This window comes from Sapajus apella, unplaced genomic scaffold (genome assembly GCF_009761245.1).
Source record: "Sapajus apella isolate SASKATOON/1434 unplaced genomic scaffold, GSC_monkey_1.0 scaffold130, whole genome shotgun sequence".
NCBI lineage: Eukaryota > Metazoa > Chordata > Mammalia > Primates > Cebidae > Sapajus > Sapajus apella.
In genome coordinates, this window is record NW_022437070.1 from 2,785,492 (window position 1) to 2,811,289 (window position 25,798).

At 52.9% G+C, this 25,798-nt stretch overlaps 2 protein-coding genes and 1 non-coding gene across 10 annotated transcripts in view; all 3 read right to left on the reverse strand.

Annotated features, from left to right (window-relative positions):
* Nucleotides 1-22,008, reverse strand: part of CLASRP (CLK4 associating serine/arginine rich protein) — a 30,083-nt gene extending 8,075 nt beyond the window's left edge. For 3 of the 6 annotated variants that reach the window (XR_004264126.1, XR_004264124.1, XM_032262674.1), the window contains exons 1-11: nucleotides 21,909-22,008; nucleotides 20,741-20,868; nucleotides 10,167-10,264; nucleotides 9,464-9,565; nucleotides 9,174-9,253; nucleotides 5,684-5,768; nucleotides 4,351-4,499; nucleotides 3,217-3,313; nucleotides 2,088-2,166; nucleotides 1,929-2,002; nucleotides 387-428 (exon numbers count right to left, since the gene is read on the reverse strand). Coding sequence is in view for 2 of the 6 variants with exons in the window: in XM_032262674.1 (XP_032118565.1) it covers nucleotides 387-428; nucleotides 1,929-2,002; nucleotides 2,088-2,166; nucleotides 3,217-3,313; nucleotides 4,351-4,499; nucleotides 5,684-5,768; nucleotides 9,174-9,253; nucleotides 9,464-9,565; nucleotides 10,167-10,264; nucleotides 20,741-20,839 (905 nt within the window). In the remaining 4 variants the exon portion in view is untranslated. Of the gene's footprint in view, nucleotides 1-386; nucleotides 429-1,928; nucleotides 2,003-2,087; nucleotides 2,167-3,216; nucleotides 3,314-4,350; nucleotides 4,530-5,683; nucleotides 5,769-9,173; nucleotides 9,254-9,463; nucleotides 9,566-10,166; nucleotides 10,265-20,740; nucleotides 20,869-21,908 lie in introns of all 6 variants that reach the window. The other 3 variants (XR_004264125.1, XR_004264123.1, XM_032262673.1) reach the window with 1 other exon arrangement.
* Nucleotides 13,848-13,951, reverse strand: LOC116539705. The gene has a single exon (XR_004264145.1). It is a non-coding gene; the product is annotated as a U6 spliceosomal RNA (small nuclear RNA).
* A 412-nt stretch (nucleotides 22,009-22,420) lies between the features above and the next one.
* The window catches only part of RELB (RELB proto-oncogene, NF-kB subunit), a 41,442-nt gene continuing 38,064 nt past the window's right edge, over nucleotides 22,421-25,798 (reverse strand). For 2 of the 3 annotated variants that reach the window (XM_032262688.1, XM_032262687.1), the window contains exon 11: nucleotides 22,421-23,212. In XM_032262688.1, coding sequence (XP_032118579.1) covers nucleotides 22,833-23,212 — 380 coding nt within the window. In that variant the 3' untranslated portion in view covers nucleotides 22,421-22,832. The remainder of the gene's footprint in view (nucleotides 23,213-25,798) is intronic. The other variant, XM_032262686.1, reaches the window with a different exon arrangement.

The window sequence follows — 25,798 nt, forward strand, 5'->3', positions numbered from 1 at the left end:
TGGTCAACACGGTGAAACCCCGTCTCTACTAAAACTACAAAAAATTAGCTGGGCATGGTGGCGCGTGTCTGTAATCCCAGCTACTCAGGAGGCTGAGGCAGGAGAATTGCCTGAACCCAGGAGGCGGAGGTTGCGGTGAGCCGAGATCGCGCCATTGCACTCCAGCCTGGGTAACGAGCGAAACTCCGTCTCAAAAAAAAAAAAAAAAAAAAACTGGGAAAATAAGACAATGATCTGGAAAACACAAAAATGATTCAGACCCAGAACACATGCAGTCTGTGACCTCGGGGTGGCCTAGGTGGGTGAACCTCCCACCCTCCTCAGCGCCCCTGTCCCCCACCAGGGGGCTCCCTGGTTGCTACTCCCTGGTCCTCTGGAGGACTTACCGCTTATAGGGGTCATAGGTGGGGCTGTCTCGGCGGGCATAGCTACAGAGAGAAGAATGGCATGGGACAAGTTGGCGCTTAAGATCTCGGCAGGTATGAATTTGGGATAAGCCTCTCAACCTGAAGACCCAATGCTAGGTACCTGGCACAGTGAGGGGGGCTGCTGACCAGGTTGGGGGCCTTACCTTGAGTGCTCCACCCAACCCCACCTCAGATCTGTCCAAAGCATGAACTTAGGCCCCGCCCCACAATGTCCCAGACCCATCATGACTCTGAGGAACTTGGACTTCAGCAGCCCTGGTTCTGCTTGGCCTCCTGTCCCTAGAGTGAAAGCATCCCTCCTCCTGTTCCTCATCTCTGGCTCTCACTGGATCCAGACTTACTAATGATGATGAAGATGATGGTAAGACTAAAATAGGCTGGGTACGGTGGCTCACGCCTGTAATCCCAGTACTACAGGAGGCTGAGGTGGGAGGATCACTCGAGCCCAGGAGTTTGAGACCAGCCTGGGCAACATGGCAAGATCCCGTCTCCCCAAAATACTTTTTATTTTAATCAGCTGGGTGTGGTGATGCATGCCAGTAGTCTCAGCTACTCAGGAGACTGAGGTAGGAGGATCACCTGAGCCCAGCAGTTTGAGGTTGCAGTGAGTTGTGATTGCACCACTGCACTCCAGCCTGGGTGACAGAACAACAACAACAAAAAAGACTTATCAGCTGAGGAAACTGAGGCCCAGAGATGTGAAGTCACTTGTCCAGCATCACACAGCTCATCAATGAAGAAACCAGGATCCAAACCCAGGCCCTGCAGGTACCCAGCCTGGACTTTCCTGCCTACCCTATGTGTGCCTCTGTGCCAGCACTAATGGCAGCGACAATCAGTGGTACTCTTTAAGGGATCTTTCCCATGCCAACCCCTGAACCTACAAGTCATTTTAGCCTTACAAGAACTCTCAATCCCTGTCCTTTAAGAGATGTGGCAAAAAGAGGCATGGCTTTGCATGGGGACTTTCCTCAAGGACTCCCAACCCAGGCTGGGCTCTCTGCTCCAAGCCAGACTACCTCATCCAAACCTGACCCAAGACCTCCCCATGGGGACTGCCCCAGCTCTCTCTCCTTGTAGGTGATAATGCCTCATTTTTCAAAGGAAGAAAGTGAAGCTCAGAGTGTTCGGGAAATCACTTGTCCAAACTCCAACACAGGAAGTGGCCATGCAGCAGAACTGGTTGAGAGTCCAGGGCAAGGCCTGTGCCCTCTGCACTGCCCTCAGCTCCTCTGCCACCCGGAGATCACCTCATGCTGCCTGTGCATGGGCTCCTGGGAGTCTGGCAAGGGCCCCCAATCCAGCAGGGTGAGGGGAGGGCAAGGAAAGGAATCCACGTGACGCTCAAGGTCGTCCCTACCTCTAAACCCTTCACGCAGGCCATGTATTGCCCCGCTGGGAAGACTCCTTCACTTCCCTCCAAAGAGCATTCTCAGGCCCTAAGCCCCTGCACCCCGCCCCCAGATGCCAGCAGGGTGGGGGTTGAGAGAGAAGCCCTACCTGGGTGGGCTGATCTTGCGACCCCTCAGCCGCTTCTCCCGAAACTCTCTCCGCTGGCGTCGAGAGCGGCGTCCCTGGAGAAGGGCGGGTGCCAGGCTGGTGGGGAGTGCCCTCCCTGAGACACACCCCTGTCCCCTTCCACTCCAGCCCAGCCCTCACCGAGTACATGGCCTTCTCCTCCTCAAGGGCCTTGGCATGCTTGATGGCCTCTGCCTCCTCTTTGTCTTTCCGAAGCATCCTATGGAGGGGTGAGAATCAGGGTGGAGGAGGGGCAGGCCACAAGGTAAGGACACAAGCTAACTCATCAAAAAAAATGAGGGACCCAAGTCACCACATGCCAGCCTGAGGTGTCTTTCATTCAGCGCAACTTATCGAGCACCCTCTGGGTGCCAGGTGCTATTTTAGGTATCAAGAAATCAGAACTGAATCAGCTAAAACTAGGTTCTTGGTACAGGAAAAAAAAAAAATCAGAACTGAAAAAAAACAAATCCTCACCTGCATGGGCTTACACTCTAGGGGGGAAGATCATGAGCAAGGGAATAAAATGCATGGTCTATGAGACAGTAAAGGCAGAGGAAGCTGCACTTTTCAAGAGGGAGCTCAGGGGAGCCACACAGAACAGGACATCTGGAGAGAAGCCTGGGAGAGCAAGCTGAAGACGCCCGAAGCACATAGCAGCCAGAGTGGCCCAGGGGCCGGCCCAGGCCTCTGCACCTGAGGAGCAAGGAGGCATGGAGGCTGGACAGGGGGTTGGGGCGGTCAAGAGGACCAGATGGGTAAGACCTTACAGCCGTGGTGAGGACACCAGATGCTCCTGAGGGAGGTGGGAGCTGTAAAGGGCTCTGGGCAGAGGGTGCCATGCTCAGGCTTGGTTTCCGGTTCATTGCCCAGTGAGCTGGGACCATCCTGTGTGGTCTTGTGAGCTCAGAAAGGGGTGTGGCTCAGGGTAGAGGTACGACCAGCAACTGCTGGGATGAATGACCAGAAAACAAAGCCTCTCCACTAGAGGTCGCTGTCCCCCAGCCTAGGAATCCCCTGAGCGTCAAAGGGTCAGATTCACTCCAGGTCACACTAGGTAGGGCAGGCTGGGTGATTTTGGGTGCAGCCTGTTTCTGCAGATGAAGTGGTCCCACGACCACCATAGGCTCAGGGACCTGCACGTGTAAAGTCCTGGGCCCAGGGCTAGGCAGACAAGTGCTCACAACGAGTCTGGCTGTCAGTACTGAGGGTAACAGATGCCAGGGTGGGACCTACAAAGTGGGGAAGGGTGTCAGCAGGCAGGCCTCACCTGACGAAGTCGCCGTCAGCCATGCCATAAGTAGTGGCCTGTTTGTTGAGATCTGCCACCTGCTCCTGGTTCAGTTCATCCACGTCCACCTCCACGTCTGCACCAAGAGAAAGGCTGTCAGGAGCCACGGCCAGGTGAGAGGACAGAGATGAAGGGGCAGCGCCCCGGGAGGTCGAGGTGGATGGGGCGCCTGCCAGACTGTAGGAATCTTCAGGGAGGGATGGCATCGGTTCTGGCTCATCTTGGCATCCCCTAGGCTGGCACAGGGCTTGGCCAGAGGTGAGCACAACACACGGTGGATGGAGGCAGCTGGGGGACAGGGCTTGGAAGGGGCAGATGAACGGAGGGAGGGAAAGAGGGAAGGAGAGATGGATGGATGGGTGGAGGGACAGATGGAGGACAGAAGGGATGGGTGAAATGGAGGGAGGGAAGGTGGGAGAGAGGGATGGGTGGACGAAAGGAGGGAGGAATGGATGAGTGAGACGTGTGTGGCAGGGTTGACGTGAGAGGGAGGGCTGAACACGGGCAGACAGATGGCAGCTGAAGATCACTCAGCAGGCAGGGGAGCAGGGCACATGGTTGGCCGGTGGAAGGAGGGCTGGGCGGAGGTCAATGTGCGGCTCTGCAGAGAGTGAATAAACTGCAGCCGGCTGCTGCAGTGACAGCCAGGATGAGAAAAACCAAGAGACTGGGGGGTGGTTTGATCAATGGGAATCCAGAGGGGAGGTAAGTGGCAGATAGGGGGAGGGATGGGCAAACAGATGCCCAAGGGATGAGGGATGACTCTGTAAGAGGATGAACACTTGTTTTCCAGAGGAGGGAAGAAAGCAGGAAAGAGAGGCAGAGGCAGAGGCAGAGGCCGGCCCAGGTGGAGGAGAACGGAGCCCACACCTAGGAGGGGAAAAGATCACAGAAACAGTGCCCTACAAGTAAGATGAGTGAGACAGAGGAAGGCGGGAACAGAGGAGGTCGGGAGTGAAGTGAGACAGAGGTGGCAGGAGACTGGGTGCCCTGGGGCGGGAGAGGGAGAGAGACATGGCTCCTAAGTGCGGGGTGCCCCACAAAGGGTGACAGACGAGACACAAAAACGATGCCCAGGGACTGCAGGTGGGGAGGGCAGAGAGGGGACCCCACCGATGTCGGGGATGACCTCATCTTCGTCCGAGTTGCTCTCCTCCTCGGCCGGTGACTCCTCCTCCTCTGGCTTTTCTGCCGCCTTCTCTACCTCGGCCACCGTGCTGTCCTCGTAGGTGTAACCGATGGAAGCCTTCTTCTCTGCCAGCCTGGGATGGGAGAGCTGCTGAGCCAGGGCCCTGTCCAGAGGAGACGAGGGCCCCAGTCCGGCCTCTCAAGTGCCACGGCCCTCTCCTCAGGCTCTCCCTCAGCCTAGGACCCTCTGCTCCTGCCCATACCCAGCTCCTCCCTCTTCCTCCACATCTGAGCTCCAGGGCCCCACCTGCCAAGAAGTCCTGGACTCATACCCTAGGGTGGGGGGGCACCATCCTGAGCTCCCCAGCCCTGCCTTCGTTGGGTCATCTCTGTTGGGGAACATCTGTCTCCCACCTATACCATGAGCCCCACGAGGGCACAGCCCAGAGTCCTCCTGAGCGGACAGGTGCCCCAGCTTTGCTCTGAATAGAGCAGGGCCCAAGGGGCCTGAGCAGGATCCTGAAGCTGGGGCCGAGGACCAGGGTCGAAGTCTCCAAGAAGCTCCCAGTCCAGTCCCGCGTGACCCCTCCCAGTGGAGGAAGGCGGCCAGCAGTCAGGGGGAGCAGGAGGGAAGGCATCACTGAGGGGACCGCCCAGCCCCGAGCAGGGCTGCAGGCTACTGTGCACCGGTGCAACAGCAGCTGGCCTGGAGGAGGAGCGCTAAGCCCTGCAGAGGAACAGCGTGTGTGAGGGCAGGGGACCTGTGCTCATCAGACTGAGGTGGAGAGAGGGACGAGAGACTCAGAGGGAGCTGCTCCAGGATAAGGCCTGGTCTCCCCAGACACTCCTTGAGGGACACAGCTTTGAGAAGCCTCTCTCCAGAGTGACATCAGCTAGGGCTGTCTGCAAGCTCACTACACCGCTGGGACAGGTACTTCACAAGCTGCGCCTCCTGCACTCCTCCCAACTCCAGGCAGTGGGGACTCCGGCCAACCCTACTTTACAGGGCAGCACGGCAAGGCTGAGAGGATTCCACTCAGAGCCTCACAGGCAGGATTCACACGCAGGACTGTCTCACCACAGGGCCTGCACCTCCCCCACTCCCCAAGCTGAGAATGCAAGGCAGCGCTCTCAGCAAGCCCGGGCCCCCTGGTAGGGCTTCCTCCCCTACACAGTTATTAATTGAGCACTGACTGTGTGCTGGGCACCATCCTCGGTTCTGTGGAGGCCCTGGTGGACAGGATGCAAGAGGCCAGGCCTGGCTGGGGCTCGCAGCCTCCTGCCTCCCCAACGCCCTGCACCCCAGACCCCGACTTACTTCTTCTTCTCATCTTCACTGGGTCTCTGGAGGCCTCCGTACAACTCATCAATGTAGATCTGGTACAGGCACTGCTCCTCTGAGACTGCAGCAAACAAGAGGCCCTGGGTCAGAGTGGGTGGGGGACCCTAGGAATTCAGCGGGGAAACACAAGGGTGCAACCCCCGTGCCGCTGGGGGCAGTCACTACTTCCAGATAATCAAACTGTGCCTGGTAGGACGCAGGCAACTACAGCAGAGCCCTGGACACACCTCTCACTGGACACACGACCTTGGTCAAGTGACTGAACACATCTGTGCCTCGGTTTCCTTTGAGCCCTGGACACACCACTCACTGGATACACGACCTTGAACAAGTGACTGAACACATCTGTGCCTCGGTTTCCTTTTTCATAAAATGGAACCACAGGCAGAGTGAGTGCCTTGTATGGGGGCACTCTACCACCATTCTCACTGTTTCTGGAGGCCTCAGGCTGGACCCTTCAGAACCATAACCCAGTGCCACATGCCATTCTGACTGCACAGTTCATTCCCTTGCGTGCCCCTCTGTGGCTCGGTTTAAGTTGGGTGTGGGCTGGGATGACCTGGGCTCTCCTGCACCCCACAACACCCAGCTTGGGGGGCTCAACACTGTACCAGAGCCTCCCTGATCTTCCCTGCATTGAGACACATGTCTCTGACTCGCTGTGGGACTCTGGGTGAGTCCCCTTCCTCCCTTTCTTCCTTTTTTTCCTCCTTCCCTCCCTCCCTTCCTGGGCCTCAGCTTTTCTATCTGGAACCAGAGGTGGGTGGGCTGGCAGGCCAGAAACGGATGCAGAATGGCCCTTCCTTGCTCTGGCAGATACCTCAATTTCTACTCATCATCTCCAAAGCCCAGGAGAGGCACTGCTGACCCTGTCTCACACAAGCTCTCTCGCTCTCCCTGCTCTAGCCGCATGGACCTTCTCTCTACCCCTCCAGTGTGCCCACAGTCCTGCCCCACACAGGGCTCTGCAGAGGCTACTCCTGGCCTGGAATCCTGTGGCCTATCCGCGCCTCCCAGGGAGCTACTATTCAGCCTCAGACCAGGACTTTTGTCCTGTTTCTCAGGGAATGGCACGCTGTCTGTCACATCACCTTGGTTTGCAGTCATCGGCACTGAGATTGAGTATGGTGTTGCTGCCCTCTCCCCTACCATGCCACTGATCCCAGAGTAGCACCACAGGTGCTCACCACAGGTGCTCAATTACTGTGTGTGGAAGTGAATGAGTGAGAGAATGAATGAATGAATGCAGACTGAGATGAAACTAAGGGGAACCCTGGCTCTACCATCAAGAATCCACATGGCCTGGAATGATGGCAAAAATGGTATCAATAACAAATTTCCCTGATTCTAAGGCCTCGGTGATGGTTAGAATTTTAGCAACCTCTGATTTTAGAAAACAAAACAGCATCTATCTTAGAAATAAACACATACTGGACTAGCAAACCCATATGGAGGGTCAGCTGTGCCAGGCTAAGTGCTGTAATTGTATACACATCACCTCACTCAACTCTCACAACCATCCCTGCGATAAAATCATCACCACCCTTCTCAAGGAGGAAACAGACCGCCAGGTGGTAAGGGACAAACCAAGCAGAGAACTCCATCCTTCCCTTAACTCCACAGGGAACCCCAAGGAAGGAATCTCAAGTCCTTCTTGGTAGGTGAGTTAGGAGTTTTCCATCAGGAGAGAGCTGCAGTTAAATGCACGTGGAAAATCCCAGCTCCTTGGAGAGGGTGTTCCCCCTCCATGTCCTTGTCTGTAAAATGGTGTGACAGCTGGGCACAGTGGCTCATGCCTGTAATCCCAGCACTCTGGGAGGCCGAGGCAGGCAAATCATGAGGTCAGGAGTTCAAGACCAGCCTGGCCAAGATGATGAAACCCCATCTCTACTAAAACTACCAAAATTAGCCAGGCGAAGTGGCAGGTGCCTGTAATCCCAGCTACTTGGGAGGCTGAGGCAGGAGACTTGCTTGAACACGGGAGGCAGAGGTTGCAGTGAGCCGAGATTGCTCCACTGCACACCAGCCTGGGTGACAGAGTGAGACTCCGTCTCAAAACAAAACAAAACAAAACAAAACAAACAAAAACAGGGTATCACCCCTACTTTGATATGTGGTTGTACAGATGTAATGAGATAATAGAGACAAAAAAGCCCAGGTGTGTCTGGGTCCAAACCTCCCTGGGCAGGACCAGAGCAGAGAGAAGTTTCCCTGAGCACCTGTTTTCTCATTTGGAAACTGACAATGGTGATAAAGCTGGGAGAAAATTCCTGGACATACACGAACACTTGGCAAATTGTCAAGTGCTGTCAAATATTCATTTAAATCAAGGAGAAATTTCCTCTTCAGAGCTGACAATTTGATCTGTGCAGGCAGAGGAAAACACACAGAGGTAAAAAAATGTGTTCTTAGGCTGGGCAGGGTGGTTCAGCCTATAATCCCAGCACCTTGGGAGGCCAGGCAGGCGGATCACGAGGTCAGGAGATCGATCCATCCTGGCTAACACGGTGAAACTCCGTTTGTACTAAAAATACAAAAAAAAATAAGCCAGATGTGGTGGCATGTGCCTGTAGTCCCAGCTACTCAGAAGGCTGAAGCAGGATAATTGCTTAAACCTGGGAGTCAGAGATTGCAATGAGCTGAGATCGCGCCACTGTACTCCAGCCTGGGCAACAGAGCAAGACTCCGTCTCAAAAAAAAAAAAATTGTGTTCTTGGCTGGGCATGGTGGTTCATGTCTATAATCCCAGCACTTTTGGAGGACAAGGTGGAGTACCACGTGAGCCCAGGAGTTCCAGACCAACCTGGACAATACAGTGAGACCCCATCTTTATAAATGTTTTAAAAAATGTATTCTTGGGCCAGACACGGTAGCTCACGGCTGCAATCCCAGCACTCTGGGAGGCTGACGTGAGTGGGTCACCTGAGGTCGGGAGTTCAAGACCAGCCTGACCAACATAGAGAAACCCCATCTTCACTAAAAAAATACAAAATTAGCTAGGTGTGCTGGCGGACACCTGTAATCTCAGTTACTTGGGAGGCTGAAGCAAGAGAATTGCTTGAACCTGGGAGGCTGAGGTTACGGGGAGCTGAGATCACACCATTGCACTCCAGCCTGGGCAACAAAAGTGAACTCTGTCTCTCAAAAAGAAAAAAAAAAGTATTCTTGCTATTTCTTCTATTTTTTAAAGGAAAAAAGACCACAGGGTCAGAAGGCATAGTACATGGAAGTGACCCTGCCAGGAATAACCAATTGGGCAGATGTCCCCTATACCAAATCCAGAGATGGAGGCCCCGAGGGGGAAAGAGATGCAGGCAAAGTGAGTCTATCACAGAGCTGGAGCAGGAACCCAAGGCCCTTTAGCAGAAAGTATATGGATAAAACTTTTCTTCCCAAATTTATCTAGGTCTTCCAGGCTCTGGGGCCCCCAAGCCCCACATCCCATGTCCCCCTGCAGATCACTCACTGCCGGCAAAGTCGTTCTGCACCAGACCTCGGTAGCGCTCGTAGTTACACTTCCGTTCGTCCGACTCCTGTTCTGGGGAGCTTTGGGGGAGGGCAAGACCTTGAAATCAGGGGGAATAGGTAGATCTCACCCCAAACCAGCAGGAAGGGAAATGAGGTGTCCCGCTCAGGCTGAGGGCGGTACCAAATAGGAGGGGCTCCTAGGAAGGTGACAGGCAGGCTGGGAAAAGAACAGGGCCTTTTGGGTATGACGTGGTGCCGTGCCTGGCAACCCCCTGGGAGGTGGCTTACATGGTGGTGAGCAGCGGGGGGGTGTAGTCGGGGATGTGATCCAGGTGGGCACGGACGTCGAAGCGATCGATCATGTTGTTGGTGTCCCCCTGCCAGGGCATCCTGAAGTGGGAGGGGAGCAGGAAAGCAAGAACCTCAGGGTCCACACTGCCCAGGACCCAGTGCTTGCTCCCTGCCAGCTGAGGCTTGGAAGCCTGGTCCTCAGCCCACTCTGGTCCCCCTGCCACGGCCCTCGCCTCACCCCCCCGGTCTCGGTCCCTCTGTTGCAAGCTTCCCTGACTCCACATTCAGGCTCCTGGGACCTGAAATAGGCCAGTCATCTGACTGCCCCTGGGGACACCAGGGCCCCATTTCTCAGAACCAAGCAATAGTGGGGCACTTGAACCAGGTCCTAGTGGGTATGTGAGGGCCCTAGGCACCCTGAGACAGCCCCCGCTGGCAACCTACTCTCTGCTTCCTCTGGGCCTCTAGCCCTGGCTCCACCCATTTCTAAGTCCTCCATCCACGACTGCTACTCTGGGGCCTCCATTGTTCTTACACCCTGTGACTATCACCTTCACATGCAGGTCACGCCTTCCCTGCCTGAGTCCCCAAACATCTGTCCATACTTCAGACTCTGCTCCAGATTCTTCACCACCCCGGGTCCCTTCTGACTCCCAAACTTCAGTCACAGACACTCCCCTGCTTCCCGTATCAGTCTTACATGTTAACGGGGCTCTCAGCGGCCAGGGCGACTGCAGAATCCAGGTGCACCTTGCAAGCTCGGCCATGTACCTGCAGGAACTGTGCTGGGTCCTTCTTCTGCAGCAGCAAACAGGACTGAGGGTCACCACCCTCACACACAACTGAGCTTAGCAGCAAGCTCACTTCTGAGGTTAAGTGGGCTATACCTCAGAGGTGAACCAACCTGCTAACCTTTAGAAATAAGGGAATTAACCAGGCGCAGTGGCTCACACCTGTAATCCCAGCACTTTGGGAGGCCAAGGCAGTCGGATCACCTGAGGTCAGGAGTTCGACACCAGCCTGGCCAACATGGCAAAACCCAGGCTCTTGGCCGGGCGCGGTGGCTCAAGCCTGTAATCCCAGCACTGTGGGAGGCCGAGACGGGTGGATCACGAGGTCAAGAGATCGAGACCATCCTGGTCAACATGGTGAAACCCCGTCTCTACTAAAACTACAAAAAATTAGCTGGGCATGGTGGCATGTGCCTGTAATCCCAGCGACTCAGGAGGCTTAGGCAGGAGAATTGCCTGAACCCGGGAGGTGGAGGTTGCGGTGAGCCGAGATTGCGCCATTGCACTCCAGCCTGGGTAACAAGAGCGAAACTCCATCTCAAAAAAAAAAAAAAAAAAAAAAAAAAAAACCCAGGCTCTGCTAAAAATACAAAAAATTAGCTGGGTTCTGTCACCCAGGCTGGGGTGCAGTAGCATAATCTCAGGTCATTGTAACCTCCGCCTCTCAGGTTCAAGCAATTCTCCTGCCTCAGCCTCCCAAGTAGCTAGCACAGCCTGGGTGTCACCATGTTGGCCAGGCTGGTCTCGAACTCCTGACCTCAAGAGATCCATTTGCCTTAGCATCCCAAAGTGCTGTGATTACAGACATGAGCCACTGTGCCCGGTCAGGGCTTCTTTTTGGGGTAATGAAAATGTTCTAATATTTGCTTGTGGTGATATCTGTACAATCTATCTTGAAAAGCACTGAATTACACCCTTCAATGAGTGAACTGTGTGAACTGTATCTCAATGACGCTGTTTTTTAAAACAACCAAAAAGGAAAAAAAAAATCCAAAAAAAAAAGGGCACTAAGTCCCTACCACTTTTACGCATGAGCCAAAAAAAAAAAGCTACTGAGACAGGGAAGACTGTCCCAAGTTGATAGCCCTCAGGTCTACGCCTGCATGCAGGGGTCATAAGTCCAAGTCATCATAACAGCGCCATGATAAGAAGAAAATCTGGCAGCTACAGCTCCCAGCACTGAGCTTCCAGAGAGCTGGGCCCTGGCTGACCTCTCGCTGGGTGCTCCCAGAGGAGCCTACAAGAGCTGTAGGAGCGGCTGCTGTCCTGTCCATGAAATCTTGACTTGAGCACCCAGAGACACATACCCAGAGTCCAATCACGTCTCATCCCCACCCCCACCCTGGTCCAGCCAGCATCCCCTCTCACCTGGACCACTGGGCAGCCTTGTCCCTCGGCTCTGTCTCCAGGGAATGTACTGAAACTTGTCGGGCTGCCCCCCACCCCCCTCAGCCCTCACAGGCACTGGCCTGTCCCTCTCTGACTTCTCCCCTCCCCTGTTCCAGGCACACTGGCCTTCACACCATTCCTTGGGCATTCCAGACATGCCCCACGCTTCTGCTCAGGACCTCTGCGCTTGCTGCTCCCCTGTTCCTTTCAGATCTCCTCCTAAAAGCCGTCCTCGGTGACCCTATAATCAATCGAATAAATAGCTCCCCCCTTATCAATCCCAGCTCCTACACTCTGTGGCTTTATTGAGATGTAATTCACATACCACACAATTTACCCACTTAACTCCACTTGTTTTCCTCTGAGCGCCTGCTACCACCTGCCACTGTCCCTCATATTCATCCACCACCTGTCTCCCACGCTAGAACGTAACTCCCCTGAGGCAGGGCTCTGTTTTGTTGTCCACTGCATTCCTAGGGCCTAGAACTGGACCTGGCCCATGGCAGGAGCTCAATAACACCCAGCGAAGGAAAGAGAGAAATAATCCTTACTAACAGATGAGGACTCTGAGCCCCTTCAGGAAAAAACATCAGCTCCAAGTTTCCAAGCTCTTGCACCCCCTCACTCTGTCTCCATCTCCCACCCTAGCCCTCAGCCAGCAGATGAGCAGATGCAGCCTGGGCTGTAAGGAACTGAGTCACTCACCAGGGACCACAGCTAATACCCTGCTAGTTTCAACCCTGCACTCACTACATGCCAGGTGCCAGGCTGCTGGCACCCTCATTTCACATCTTGAGAAACTGAGTCTGGGAACGCTCAGACCACAGGCCCAGCGAGGTGGAGCTACTGGAGTCCAGCTCCTTACCCTGCACCTCGCCTGCCTCCTTAGCCGATTCCTCAACTGGAACCACACAGCACACTCAGCTCCCTCTGCCCTGGGACAGGCCAGCCAAGTCCAAGGCCAAGATCCCATCACACGTCTGAGGCTGCTCCAGGCCAAATGCCTCGTTCCCACAGCCAGGACTCACGGGACACTGTAGGACAGAATTTGGCAGGTACGGGGAAGCTACTGGCAGGGTCAGCTTTACAGAAAGGAAAAAGCACTGAGCTGGGAATAAACACCTAGAGTCCAGGGCCTGGCTCTGCTGGGAGTATCTGGAAAAGTCAGTGAACCCTGCTAAAGACCAGCCACTGTTTTATGCACACTCACTCGAACTTCCCAACCATGTGAGAAACGTACTATTCTTTTTTTTTTTTTTTTTTTTTTGAGACAGTCTTGCTCTGTCACCCAGGCTGGAGTGCAATGATGTGATCTCAGCTCACTGCAACCTCTCTGCCTTGCAAGTTAAAGTGATTCTCCTGCCTCTGCCTCTGGAGTAGCTGGGATTACTGGCATGAGCCACCATGCCTGGCTAATTTTTGTATTTTTAGTAGAGACAGGGTTTTTACCATGTTGGGCAGGCTGGTCTCGAACTCCTGACCTTGTGATCTGCCTGGCTCGGCCCCCCAAAGTGCTGGGATTAAAGGTGTGAGCCACTGTGCTTGGCCAAAAAGTACTATTCTTATGCCCATGTTACAGATGAGCAAACTGAGGCTCAGAGCCATGGGGCCCACCTGCCTAACACTGGCAATAAGCAGAAGTAGGATTTGGACCCAGACGGGCCTGACTACAAAATCTGTTTCTTTTTAATTTTCATTTATTTATTCTTAATTTAAGAGTAATTTCTTTGTTTGTTTGTTTTGAGACAGAGTTTTGCTCCTGTTGCCCAGGCTGGAGAGCAGTGGCATGACCTCGGCTCACTGCAACCTCCGCTCCTGGGGAGTTTCAGCCTCTCGAGTAGATGGGATTACAGGCGTGTGCCACTACACCTGGCTAATTTTTTGTATCTTTAGTAGAGACAGGATTTCCCCATGCTGGCCAGGCTGGTCACAACCCCTGACCTCAGGTGATCTGCCTGCCTCAGCCTCCCAAAGTGCTGGGATTACAGGCTTGAGCCACCGCGCCCGGCCAACATTTTTAAATAGACAGTACCACAGTAGTAGCTATATGCACCCTAAGGTGCAATAGAGCTCTACAACTTTTTCAATCTTGCAAAACTGAAACCAAACTGAACTCCCTTTTCCTCCTCCCCCCATCCCTGTCAACCACCACTGTATTTTCTGAGGGTTTGACTTTTCTTTCAGTTTTTTTTTTGTTTACCAAAAATATGGAAGGCTTCAAGAATTTTCGTGTCATCCTTGTGCAGGGGCCGCACTCATCTATGTGTTGTTCCCATTTTAGTATATGTGCTGCCGAAGTAAGCACCTTTTTTTCTTTTTTCTTTTCTTTTCTCTCTTTCTCTTTCCCTCCCTCCCTCCCTTCCTTCCTTTCTTTGAGGTGGAGTCTCACTCTGTCACTCAGGCTGGAGTGAAGCAATGTGATCATAACTCACTGCAGCCTGGAACTCCTGGGCTCAAGCAAGGTTTAACTAATTTATGTACTTGTAAGTGGAATCATACAATACTGTCTTTTTGTGGCTGGCTCATTTCACTTAGCATAACACCCTGGATGTTATGGGTTCATCAATATTGTAGCATAGGACAGACTCCCCACCGGCCCAGACAGAGTCTCGCCCTGTCGCCCAGGCTGGAGTGCAATAGTGCGATCTTGGCTCACTGCAACCTCTGCCTCCTGGGTTCAAGCAATTCTCCTGCCTCAGCCTCCTGAGTAGCTGGGATTACAGGCACCCGCCACCACACCCAGCTAATTTTGTATTCTTAGTAGAGATAGGGTTTCTTCATGTTGGTCAGGCTATCTTCCAACCTCAGGTGATCCGCCTGCCTCAGCCTCCAAAAGTGCTGGGATTATAGGCGTGAACCACTGCACCCTGCCCAAAACCGATTCTTAACCACTGGATTATCCTGTCTCTAGGGTCAGATGGGGTCAGAGGAGTTCATGAAGTTGCTCATTCATTCATTCAACTGTTAAGCAGGCCCTGTGCTAGGGCATACCAATAACTGAGACAGCCCTGGCCCTGCCCTCATGGTGTCACAGTCCGGTGGGGGAGACAGACCTGTTTACTTCTCACTTCCATATGAACATAGGATTCTGACGCTGTTTCTTTATCCAAACCACGGTTTAAAAATGAACGTTGACAAGGACAGAAGCAATGACAGACCCGGAGTCCACTTGGGACTGAAGACAGGAAGAGAAAGCAAGCACCAAGGACAAATCAGAAAGAGAGAAACCAACTGCGTCTGGACCTGCTCATTCAGCCTGCCACAATCTACTGTGGCCTCAGTGACACTCGCCCCACAGCCTCTGATCTCAGCCCAAGACTGCGATGAGAGCCTTCTCCTCAAAGCAGCCATCAGCCAGGGCCCAGCCATCGTCCACAGCCTGGCAGCCCAGATCGGAATGCAGGTCCCGTTCACATACAGGGACAATGGCCGCTTGTACAGGCCTGCACCACAAAGCACCCGCAGACACTTGTTCTTTGAGCGCTTCCCCGTCATCCAGTGAGAGGGGCTGACTGTCACCACAGTCCTGAGGGGAAATACAATGCAGCAAGCTCCCCTGCTAACAAGGAGGGGGCCTGGAGTCCCAGCTCCCGCCTTTCCTCTGCACCATCCCTCCACCTGGATCCAAACTCCAGCTCTACCAGGAACAATAACGTCAGTAACAAGAGCTAATATTTACTGAGCAATAGCGACACTGGCCAGGCCTTCCTCAGCGGTCCGTGTGTCCAACACTCCTATAACACTGAGGGGCGTGCTCTAGTCTCCGCCATTTGTGGCAAACCATTAACTGGCAACCCACATCTATTCCCTTTCCTACAACAGTCATAGAACTCCAAATATACCTGCTCAGGGCAATCCAAAATAAAGTGTACAACTCTTAGCCTTTCTCGCAGCTGTTCACGAGACTACTTCCTGGTCAGTAGGGGAGGAGTGGGAATGTCATGGGAAAACATCCGGAAATTTTTTTTTTTTTTTTTTGAGACGGAGTTTCGCTCTTGTTACCCAGGCTGGAGTGCAATGGCGCGACCTCGGCTCACCGCAACCTCCGCCTCCTGGGTTCAGGCAATTCTCCTGCCTCAACCTCCCGAGTAGCCGGGATTACAGGCACGCGCCACCATGCCCAGCTAATTTTTTGTATTTTTAGTAGAGACGGGGTTTCACCATGTTGACCAGGATGGTCTCGATCTCTTGACCTCATGATCCACCCGCCTCGGCCTCCCAAAGTGCTGGGATTACAGGCGTGAGCCACCGCGCCCGGCCCGGAAATTTTTTTTTAAAGACAGGTTCTCGCTCTCTCTCGCTCAGGAGTGCAGTGGTGCGATCACAGCTCACTGCAGCCTCCACCTCCTGAGCTCAAGTAATCCTCCCACCTCAGGAGGAGCTGGGACCACAGACGCACACCACCATGGCCACCTATTTTTGTATATTTTGGCATAGGCGGGGTTTCACTATGTTGTCCAGACTGGTCTTGATCTCCTAGGCTCAAGCAATCCTCCTGCTTCGGCCTCCCAAAGTGCTGGGATAACAGGTGTGAGCCACCGCACCCGGCCTAGAAACTTTCTCAATGAATGGCAGGAGCCCTTTGCCCCCTTTCCCTCCCTTCGTCCTCCTTGCCGGGTGGAATGAAGAGATGATGGCTAGAGCCTCTTAGACCTTGACACAACACTGGGAAGGGAAGCTGTGCACAGGAGAACCACAAAAAGCAGCAGCTTAGGTCCCCGAGCTGAGCTGGCTACCTCATGGCTTTTCTGTGACGAAGAAATAAACTTCTATCTTGTCAAAGCCACTGATGGATGCTTTAGGTGTGTTACAGCCAAAGCTGATTGTTGATGTGACATCATTTCACATGTGGAAGAGGAGACGGGCTCACGGAGACAGTTACTTGCTCACGTCACATTGTAGGTAAGCAGGTTCACTAGAATTTTAACCCAGAGCCCCATGACTCCAAATTCTAAGGACTAACTAGGATGGTATCTCATCTCCTGGCTGTGTTGCCTTAGGCAAGTTGCTTCACCTTTCTTGTTTTTTGAGACAAGGTCTCACTCTGTCACTCAGGTTCCAGTGCAGTGGTGCAATCACAGCTCACTGTAGCCCCACCCTCCCAAGCTCAAGAGATCCTCCTGTCTCATCCTGCCTCAGCCTCCTGAATAGCGGTGACCACAGGTGCATGCCACCACACCTGGTTGATTTTTAACTGTTTTTTGCAGAGATGGGGTCTTGCTATAAGCCTCACCTTTTTGACCCTCATTTCTGCAGGATAAAGTGCAGGTGAAAAGCTTGGAGAGGTTAAGGGTCAGAGACTGGGTTACAGTGCTGGCTCTGCCTGAGTGCTATGTGACTGTACTCATGCGGGATGAGTGTACTCATCCACCCGAGGCGGGTGGATCACAAAGTGAGAAGATCGAGACCATCCTGGCTAACATGGTGAAACCCCATCTTTACTAAAAATACAAAAAATTAGCCAGGCTTGTTGGCATGCACCTGTAGTCCCAGCTACTCAGGAGGCTGAGGCAGGGGAATCGCTTGAACCCAGGAGGCGGAGCTTGCAGCGGGCCAAGATCACACCACTGTACTCCAGCCTGGGAGACACAGTGAGATTCCATCTCGGAAAAAAAAAGAACCACCTCCCAGTCTGGGGTGTGGTTTTGATGAAGCAGAGACGCAGACAAGTAGCTAGTGTACTGGTTACCAGAGGACTGCTCAACACATTAGCTGTTATTGAGGCATCATCTTCAACGCAGGCATGATCAATACCCACCTTGCAGGCCTGTGAAAGGGACTACTATGCCAAACTGGTGGGCAGTGTGTCTGGTACACCATGGGCCCTTAATAAATGGCAGCTATTCATTCCTGAGTGCTGTGCTCCTGGGCCACTGCTGGGGCCTCAACTATGACCAAGAGACCCAGGCCTTATCCTCATGGGTACATTGTTCTGATGCTATCAGACATGAGTTCTCCCTTTAGTCCCGTGGTTCCTTTCTGGGTGGCAGAGGCAAGAGAGAGCTCTTAGAGCTTCCTCCTCTCTGCTGAGTGGCGGCGAGAGCCATCTCTGTCTCATGGGTGACTGCAAGGATTCAAAAAAAATCCTGCGTCTAAAGCCCTCTCACGTGGCCTGGGGATGCCTGCTAAGGATCAAGCAAATGTTTAACTACTATTGCTAATATTCTTTCATTCATCTGCCCTTTCAAGCCATATTTGATGGGCTCAACCCTGGAATACAAATATGACCCAAATACACCTAGTCGCCAGTCTCACATATATATATATATAATAAACATGCATGTTATCTGTTCATACAAATATGCATACACCCAGCTCTGTATATATGTCTACATATATATATTACACATATATACACACACAGACATACACACACACACATTAAGTATCCCTTATCCAAAATGCTTGGGATCAGAAGTGTTTTGGATTTTTTCAGATTTTGGAATATTTGCCTATGCGTAATGAGGTATCTTAGGGATGGTACCCAACTCCAAAGACCAAATTCTTTATAAGCACAGCCTGAAGGTAATTGTATACAATATTTTAAATAATTTTGTGCATGAAACAAAGTTTGTGTCAAGTACTTATGTGTGGAATTTTCCACTTGTGGAGGGGAATCATGTCAGCATGCAGAAAGTTTCAGATTTTGGGGCTAGCCACGCACGGTGGCTCACGTCTAATCCCAGCACTTTGAGAGGCTAAGGAAAGCGAATTACCTGAAGTCAGGAGTTAGCCTGACCAATATGAAAGAACCCCATCTCTATCAAAAATACAAACATTAGTCAGGTACAGTGGCACATGTCTGCAATCCCAGCTACTCAGGAGGCTGAGTGAGGCAGGAGAACTGCTTGAACCCAGGAGGTGGAGGTTGCAGTGAGCTGAGATGGGCGACTGAGGGAGATTGTCTCAAAAGAGAAAAGATTTTGGAGCATTTTGGATTTTTTAATTAGGGATGTTCAACCCGTGCATGTATGTACATCTTCTTCTTTTTTTTTTTTTTAAATGGAGTCTTGCTCTGTCACCAGGCTGGGGTGCAGTGGCATGATCTCTGCTCACTGCAACCTCCGCCTCCCAGGTTGAAGTGATTCTCCTGCCTCAGCCTCCCGAGTCGCTGGAATTACAAGCGTCCACCACCACATCCTGCTAATTTTTGTCTTTTTAGGAAAGACGAGGTTTCACTATGTTAGCCAGGCTGGTCTCAAACTTTTGACTTGAGGTGATCCACCTGCCTCAACCTCCCAAAATGCTAGGATTACAGGCGTGAGCCACCGTGCCCGGCCCATGTATGTATATCTCAAGTATGTTAAATTCCACAGAGGGGAAGGGAGCAATGATGATGGCATTTTTAAAGGACACTTGACAGAGCCTGGGAAACAAGACTTCCCTGACAACTGAGATCTGACAGACAGGCAGTAGTGAACCAGGTATGGAAAGAGGTCATACGGAAGTCCTGTGGCCGGGGCGTGCCTGGGTCAGCGGAATAATAGCAAGGAGGCCAAAATGACTTGCACGAACGAACAAGGCAGAGTGTGGGGTGGCGCTGAGTTTAGAGGAGGGCAACGGCCAAGCCATGCAGGGCCCAAAGGCCAAAGTAAGGAGCCTTTCTCTCAAGGGCACTTAGGAGCCATGGAGGTACTCTGAGCAAGGAAGGGACAAGGTGAGTTTTGCGCTTTTGAAAGGCCTCTCAGATCCTTCCGGGTAGGATAGATTGGAGGGGCCAGAACTGGCAGCTGGCGGGCCAGAACTGGCGGCTGGCAGACCAGGGAGGAGGCTGGGGCGGTAACACAAGAGTAAATGGGGAATGCCTATGTAAATGTCATCTAACAGAACCGAAGCTAGTAAACAGGTGCCATTTCAAGCTGGAATACCAAGGATACACTGGAGGCTTTTGTTTGTTTGTTTGCTTGTTTTTTTGAGATGGAGTTTTGCTCTTGTTGCCCAGGCTGGAGTGTAATGGCATGATCTTGGCTCACTGTAACCTCCACCTTCTGGTTTCAAGTGATTTTCCTGCCTCAGCCTCCTGAATAGGTGGGACTACAGGTGTGTGCCACCACGCCCAGCGAAGTTTTTCGTATTTTTAGTAGAGACAGGGTTTCACCATGCTGGCCAGGTTGGTTCTTGAACTCCTGACCTCATGATCCACCTGCCTCGGCTTCCCAAGGTGCTGGGATTACAGGCATGAGCCACCAAGCCCAGCTTAGGATACACAGGAGTTAAACAGGTGAGGAGGGGGCATTTTAGGCCAAAGCCCGGTGGTGACAGAAACAGAGGACAGTGGAGCTGTCCAAGGATGCGGCTGAGTGGTGAGACCACAAGGGTCTTTTAGGCCAGTGATAGTTTGGTCTTCTCCCCAAAAGCAAGTGAAGCATCAAACAGGAGACAGAAGTGGTCAGATTTCACTTTATATTCACTCCTCTTTTTTTTTTTTTTTTTTTTGGAGACAATCTTGCTCTGTCACCCAGGCTAGAGTGCAGTGGCACAATCTCCGCGCACTGCAGTCTCCTCCTCCCAGATTCAAGCAATTCTCGTGCCTCAGCCTCCCGAGTAGCTGAGATTACATGCACACACCACCACGCCTGGCTAATTTTTCTATCTTTAGTAGAGACGGGGTTTCACCATTTTGGCCAGGCTGATCTCAAACTTGCGACCTCAGGTGATCCACCCACCTCAGCCTCCCAAAGTGCCAGGATTACAGGTGTGAGCCACCACACCCAGCCAACTTAATACTCACTCCTGTTGTATGCCAAGCCAAACCTCAAGAGCTCTTCCGGGCATGGGGAAGCCAGCAATAAGCAAAACAGACAACATTCTGGAGGTGGCCGGTCTAACGCCAGTACTGCTCTGAGCATTACAGAGATTTCCCTTCTTCTTGCTAACACCCAACTGGCACTGACCAAATGACACAGTATGCTACGACACACAGAAGCCCTTGGGATCTTATCAATGATTATGCTCAAGAAACGATTAACAAATATACTCCTGAGGAAATGAAGCTCTTGTCCTGGCATACTTCCAAGCCCAGATTTTATCAGGATGACCAGCTTCGGCCCCCAACCCAGGGTCCCTCACCCCAGGCGAACGGCCAGTTACTCACAATCTTTTCATAATACTCCCGTCTCCGCTCTGCCCGCTTCTTGTAGTCGACCATCATGCCTCGAAGCTTCCGCTCATGCTTCCTAGCCTCGTGCCACATTGTGGTGAGGCCAAGCCTGGGGCCTCAACCTGAGGGATGAAGGTATCAGGAGCGTCAGATAGGCTGTGAAAACTATATGGGCAGAATCAAAGTCATCTAACAAGTTGGTGACAGAGTCGATCTCAAACAACACATCTCTTAGGTTCAGGGAGCAGAGGTATGGCTTCAGAACGGTGTGCCAGATGTCCAAGTCCATCTCTAACAACTTCCATTTGGCAACTTGGGCAATCTGAAAAACCCTTAGGTGATTCTGAGGTGAGCATCCCTGGGAAAGGGGTGTCCTAGATTCCACGCGCTGGAGTCAGGGATGCATGGTTTTGAAACATTAGTAGTGTTTGAAGTCAAGTCAGAAGGCAAACCCTGAGCACCTAAGGCTGGATCTCAAGGGAAAGAGAAGAACTGAAAAGTCTCCCCCATGCTAGATGAGGAGGAAAAGGATGAGGGCAGGGGAAGGAAATCGGAGAAAGCCTTTAAGGGAGCAAGCGCAGCTGTACGAAGGTGGAGGTCGAGGACGGGTGAAGGATGTGGCGGAAGATGAAGATGCCAGAGCGGGAACATGGGGAGGGGGTACTGCAAGGAGACCAGAGTGAAGCTGAGGTCTACAGAGGGGATCTAGATGCCGTGGTAGAGACAGTATCCAAGGAAAAACAGGGTAGAGCCTGAGAGAGGCAGAGCTGGCTGGCGGGAGGGCGTGGGCTGAGCTTGGGGGCAGGGCTTGCGTGCGAGGGAAGAGACCGAGGGGTTGCACCGGGCTTGTGGATCGCGTCGCGGCCGGATGATTTGGGCTAGTTTTGTTTGTTTTTTTGTTGTTGTTTTTTTTTGACAAGGGGGCGGTGCCTCTGACAGGCTGCTGGGCCGAAGGCCGAGAGAGACGCGGCGACTTCTGGCCCACAGCCGGGGCAAGGGCGCGGCCTTCGGCCCATCAGGCCGAAAGGGGTGAGGAACAAGCGATCACGGGGCCGGGACGCAGCAGAGGCCCACAGCAGCATGGGGAGAGCCCGAGGAAAGGAAGAAGCTGGGCTGACGCCTGCCCGAAAGCCGGAAAGTCGAGCCCGCCGCCTGCACTCACCGGCTGGTTGCAGCCTCCCACCGCTGCGCTAGCGCGCGGCCCGCACCGGAAACGGAAATGGAAGGCTGCGGTAGGGGGAGGGGGCGGAGTGAGGTGGAACGCCGCGCAGCGCACTTCCGCCGACGTGAGGGGCGGGTCCTAGAGTCGAGAGGGGCGGAGTCCATAGGGAGAAGTGGTTTATTTTTTGAGACAGGGCTTCGCACTGCCACCCAGGGTGGAGTGCAGTGGTGCGGTCTCGGCTCACTGCAACGTCCACCTCCCGGGCTCAAGCGATCCTCCCACCTCAGCCTCTGAAGTAGCTGGGATTACAGGCGCGCACCACTACGCCCGGCTGATTTTTCTATTTTTTGTTGAGACTGGGTTTCGTCATGTTGCCCAGGCTGGTCTCAAGCGATCCTCCCGCCTTGCCTCCGAAAGTACTGGGATTACAGGCGTGAGCCCCAAGCCTGAAGGCTTTCTTTGCTGCGTAAAGGACTGGGGCGTTTCCCAAGCGCAGAACAGACGAGACCCCCGAGGCTCAAAAACTCATCTTTATTGGGAAGACTCTAACAACCTACCCCCCACCTTCAAGTCTGGGGAGGGAGGGCCGTGGATCTGCCCCCTCCTCTCATATGTACAGTCTTTTCCGAAACCGACTGGAGAAGGTCCCCCCACATGTGGGGGCAGAGGCAGCTGTAACAAGCTAGTGCACGAGAGCCATACCCTTTCCTCTCGGGACTCAGTTTCCTCATCTGTAAAATGGGCTCAAGGGGAAACCTGTGCAACGGAGCTTCTCGCCAAGGCTGAATATGTCCGCTTCAGAAGCATGAGGAAGACCAATCCAAGGGTGGGCCAAGGGGATGGGGATGCTGGACATCCTGATTGGGATTGCACAGCTCCTCCACCCCTCTCCCTACCCAGTGCCCCTCCTCCGGCACCACGGGGCTACGTGGCTTCAGGCCCGGGGGACATGAGGCCGCCTCCGAAGGCTGCCTCGCGGTACTGATTGGGGAACATGTTGCTGCCCACGAGGCTGGCGGTGCCTCCGTCCCCGGGGCCCGGGCCCTGGTAGGAGTCCAGTGTCAGCGGCTCAGGGCCGGGGTGCTCCCCAACCACAGCCCCAGCACCCCCACTGCACACAACAGCGCTGGCGTGTGGCGGCGCCGGGGGCAGCAGGTCCAGCATGGTCAAGAGTGGGGGGGGGTCATACGCAAAGCCATCGTCCAGGAGGTCAGGCCCGCCAGGGGGCTCCAGGCCTGGCAGGGACACGGTGCCAGAGAAGAAGTCTGGGTCTGGCAGCAGGGCTGACGGCGGGAGAAACGGGCCTATGAGGATGAAGAGAGAGAAGTGCAGTGTGATTTAGGGCGAACTTCTGACCAGGCCCTAACTCAAATGCCCCATCCCCGCAAAATGTGATATCAAGGTGGCCTCTTTTTTTTTTTTTTTTAGATGGACTCTCATTCTGTTGCCCAGGCTGGAGTGCAGTGGCATACTCTTGGCTCACAGCAACCTCTGCCTCCCCAGTTCAAGTGATTCCCCTGCCTCAGTCTCCCAAATAACTGAAACTACAGGCAAGTGCCACGCCCAGCTAATTTTTGTCTTTTTGATTGAAGCGGGGTTTCACCATGTTGGCCAGGCTGGTCTCGAACTCCTGACCTCAGGTGATCCACCTGCCTTGGCCTCCCAAAGTGCTAGGATTACAGTTGTGAGCCACTGTGCCTGGCCTTAAGGTACCCTCTTAATCCCAAGGAGAATCCATGTGGGACTATCACCATTCTCAGAGAATAAGTTAACTGAACGCCAAGCATGGTGGTTCACGCCTGTAATCCCAACACAACACAGCAAGACCCTGTCTCTACAAAAAAATTATTTAAAAGTTAGCTGGGTATGGTGGTGCACACCTATAGTCCCAGCTACTTGGCAGGATGAGGCAGGAGGATCACTTGAGCCTCGTTTGAGGCTGCAGCGAAGTATGATCACACCACTGCACTCCAGCCTGAGCAACAGAGCATGAGCTTATCTCTAAAAGTAGTGATAATGACAAGTAAACTAAGGCACCGAGGGAATGTAACTGGAAAGCTCACATAGCTGTTGTGGAGCTAGGGTTGACGCCATCCACCTACACGGCCGTGGAGAGTTTTCCCCAAGAGTGAGAAAGGAGAAGACATTCCAAAGCCCCCCAACATAGAGAGACAACCCAAAAAGTGAAAGCTCCAGACCGAGGCCGGGCACGGTGGCTCACGCCTGTAATCCTAGCACTTTGGGAGGCCGAGGTGGGTGGATCACCTGAGGTCAGGAGTTCAAGATCAGCCTGGCCATCATGGAGAAACCCCATCTTTAAAAAAAAGAAAGAAAGAAAAGAAAGCTCCAGACCATGGGAGATGCAAGTTGGGAAGTCACCAGTCCCAAAATTGTAAGAAATAATAAGTGTCATTCTCGGGCATAATGGGGACTTAAGAAAAAATAAAAATCAAATTAAAAAGCTTCATTATAAGAGGGATTCTTGGGCCAGGCATGGTGGCTCACGCCTGTAATCCCAGTACTTTGGGAGGCTAAGGCGTGCAGATCATCTGAGGTCAGGAGGTTTTTTATTTTTTTTTTATGTTTTTTTTGAGACAGAGTCTCACACTATCACCCAGGCTGTAGTGCAGTGGGGTGATCTTGGCTCACTGCAATCTCTGCCTCCTGGGTTCAAACAATTCTCCTGCCTCAGCCTCCTGAGTAGCTGGGACTACAGGTGTGTGCCACTATGCCCAGCTAATTTTTTTGTATTTTTAGTAGAGACGGGGTTTCACCACATTGGCCAGGATGCTCTCGATCTCCTGACCTCACGATCCACCCACCTCGGCCTCCCAAAATGCTGGGATTACAGGCATGAGCCACCGTGCCCAGCCTGGGTTGGATTTTTTTGAGAAAGGGTCTCGCTCTGTCGCCCAGGCTGAAGTGCAGTGGTGTAATCTTGGTTCACTGAAACTTCCACTTTCTGGGTTCAAGTGATTCTCCTGCCTCAGCCTCCCAAGTAGCTGGGACTACAGGTGTGCACCACCACACTTGGCTAATTTTTGTATTTTTAGTAGAAACCATGTTTTACCATGTTGGCCAGGGTGGTCTCAAATTCCTGGCCTGAAGCAGTCCACCTGTCTTAGCCTCCCAAAGTGCTGAGATTATAGGCATGAGCCCTATGGACTATTTATGTGAGACGAGAAATAACATTCTATCCTGTTGAAGCCCCTGTTATTTTGGGGTTTGTTATAAATACAGTTAAATGAGATCATAGGCTGGATGAGGTAGCTCACGCCTGTAATCCCAGCACTTTGGGAAGCTGAGGCAGGTGGATCACTTGAGGTCAGGAGTTCAGGACCAGCCTGGCCAACATGGTGAAATGCTGTCTCTACTACAAATACAAACAAAAATTAGCTTGCACGGTGGCATGCGCCTGTAATCCCAGCTACTCAGAAGGCTGCGGCAGGAGAATCGCTTGAACTCGGGAGGCAGAGGTTGTGGTGAGCTGAGATCACAGTATTGCAGTCCAGCCTGGGCAACAGAGCAAGACTCTGTCTCAAAAAAAAAAAAAAAAGTGATCATAAAAAAATGCAAGTTCTTGGCCGGGCGCGGTGGCTCACGCCTGTAATCCCAGCACTTTGGGAGGCCGAGGCGGGTGGATCACGAGGTCAAGAGATCGAGACCATCCTGGTCAACATGGTGAAACCCCGTCTCTACTAAAACTACAAAAAATTAGCTGGGCATGGTGGCACATGCCTGTAATCCCAGCTACTCAGGAGGCTGAGGCAGGAGAATTGCCTGAACCTAGGAGGCGGAGGTTGCGGTGAGCCGAGATCGCCATTGCACTCCAGCCTGGGTAACGAGTGAAACTCTGTCTCAAAAAAAAAAAAAAAAAAAAAAAAAAAAAA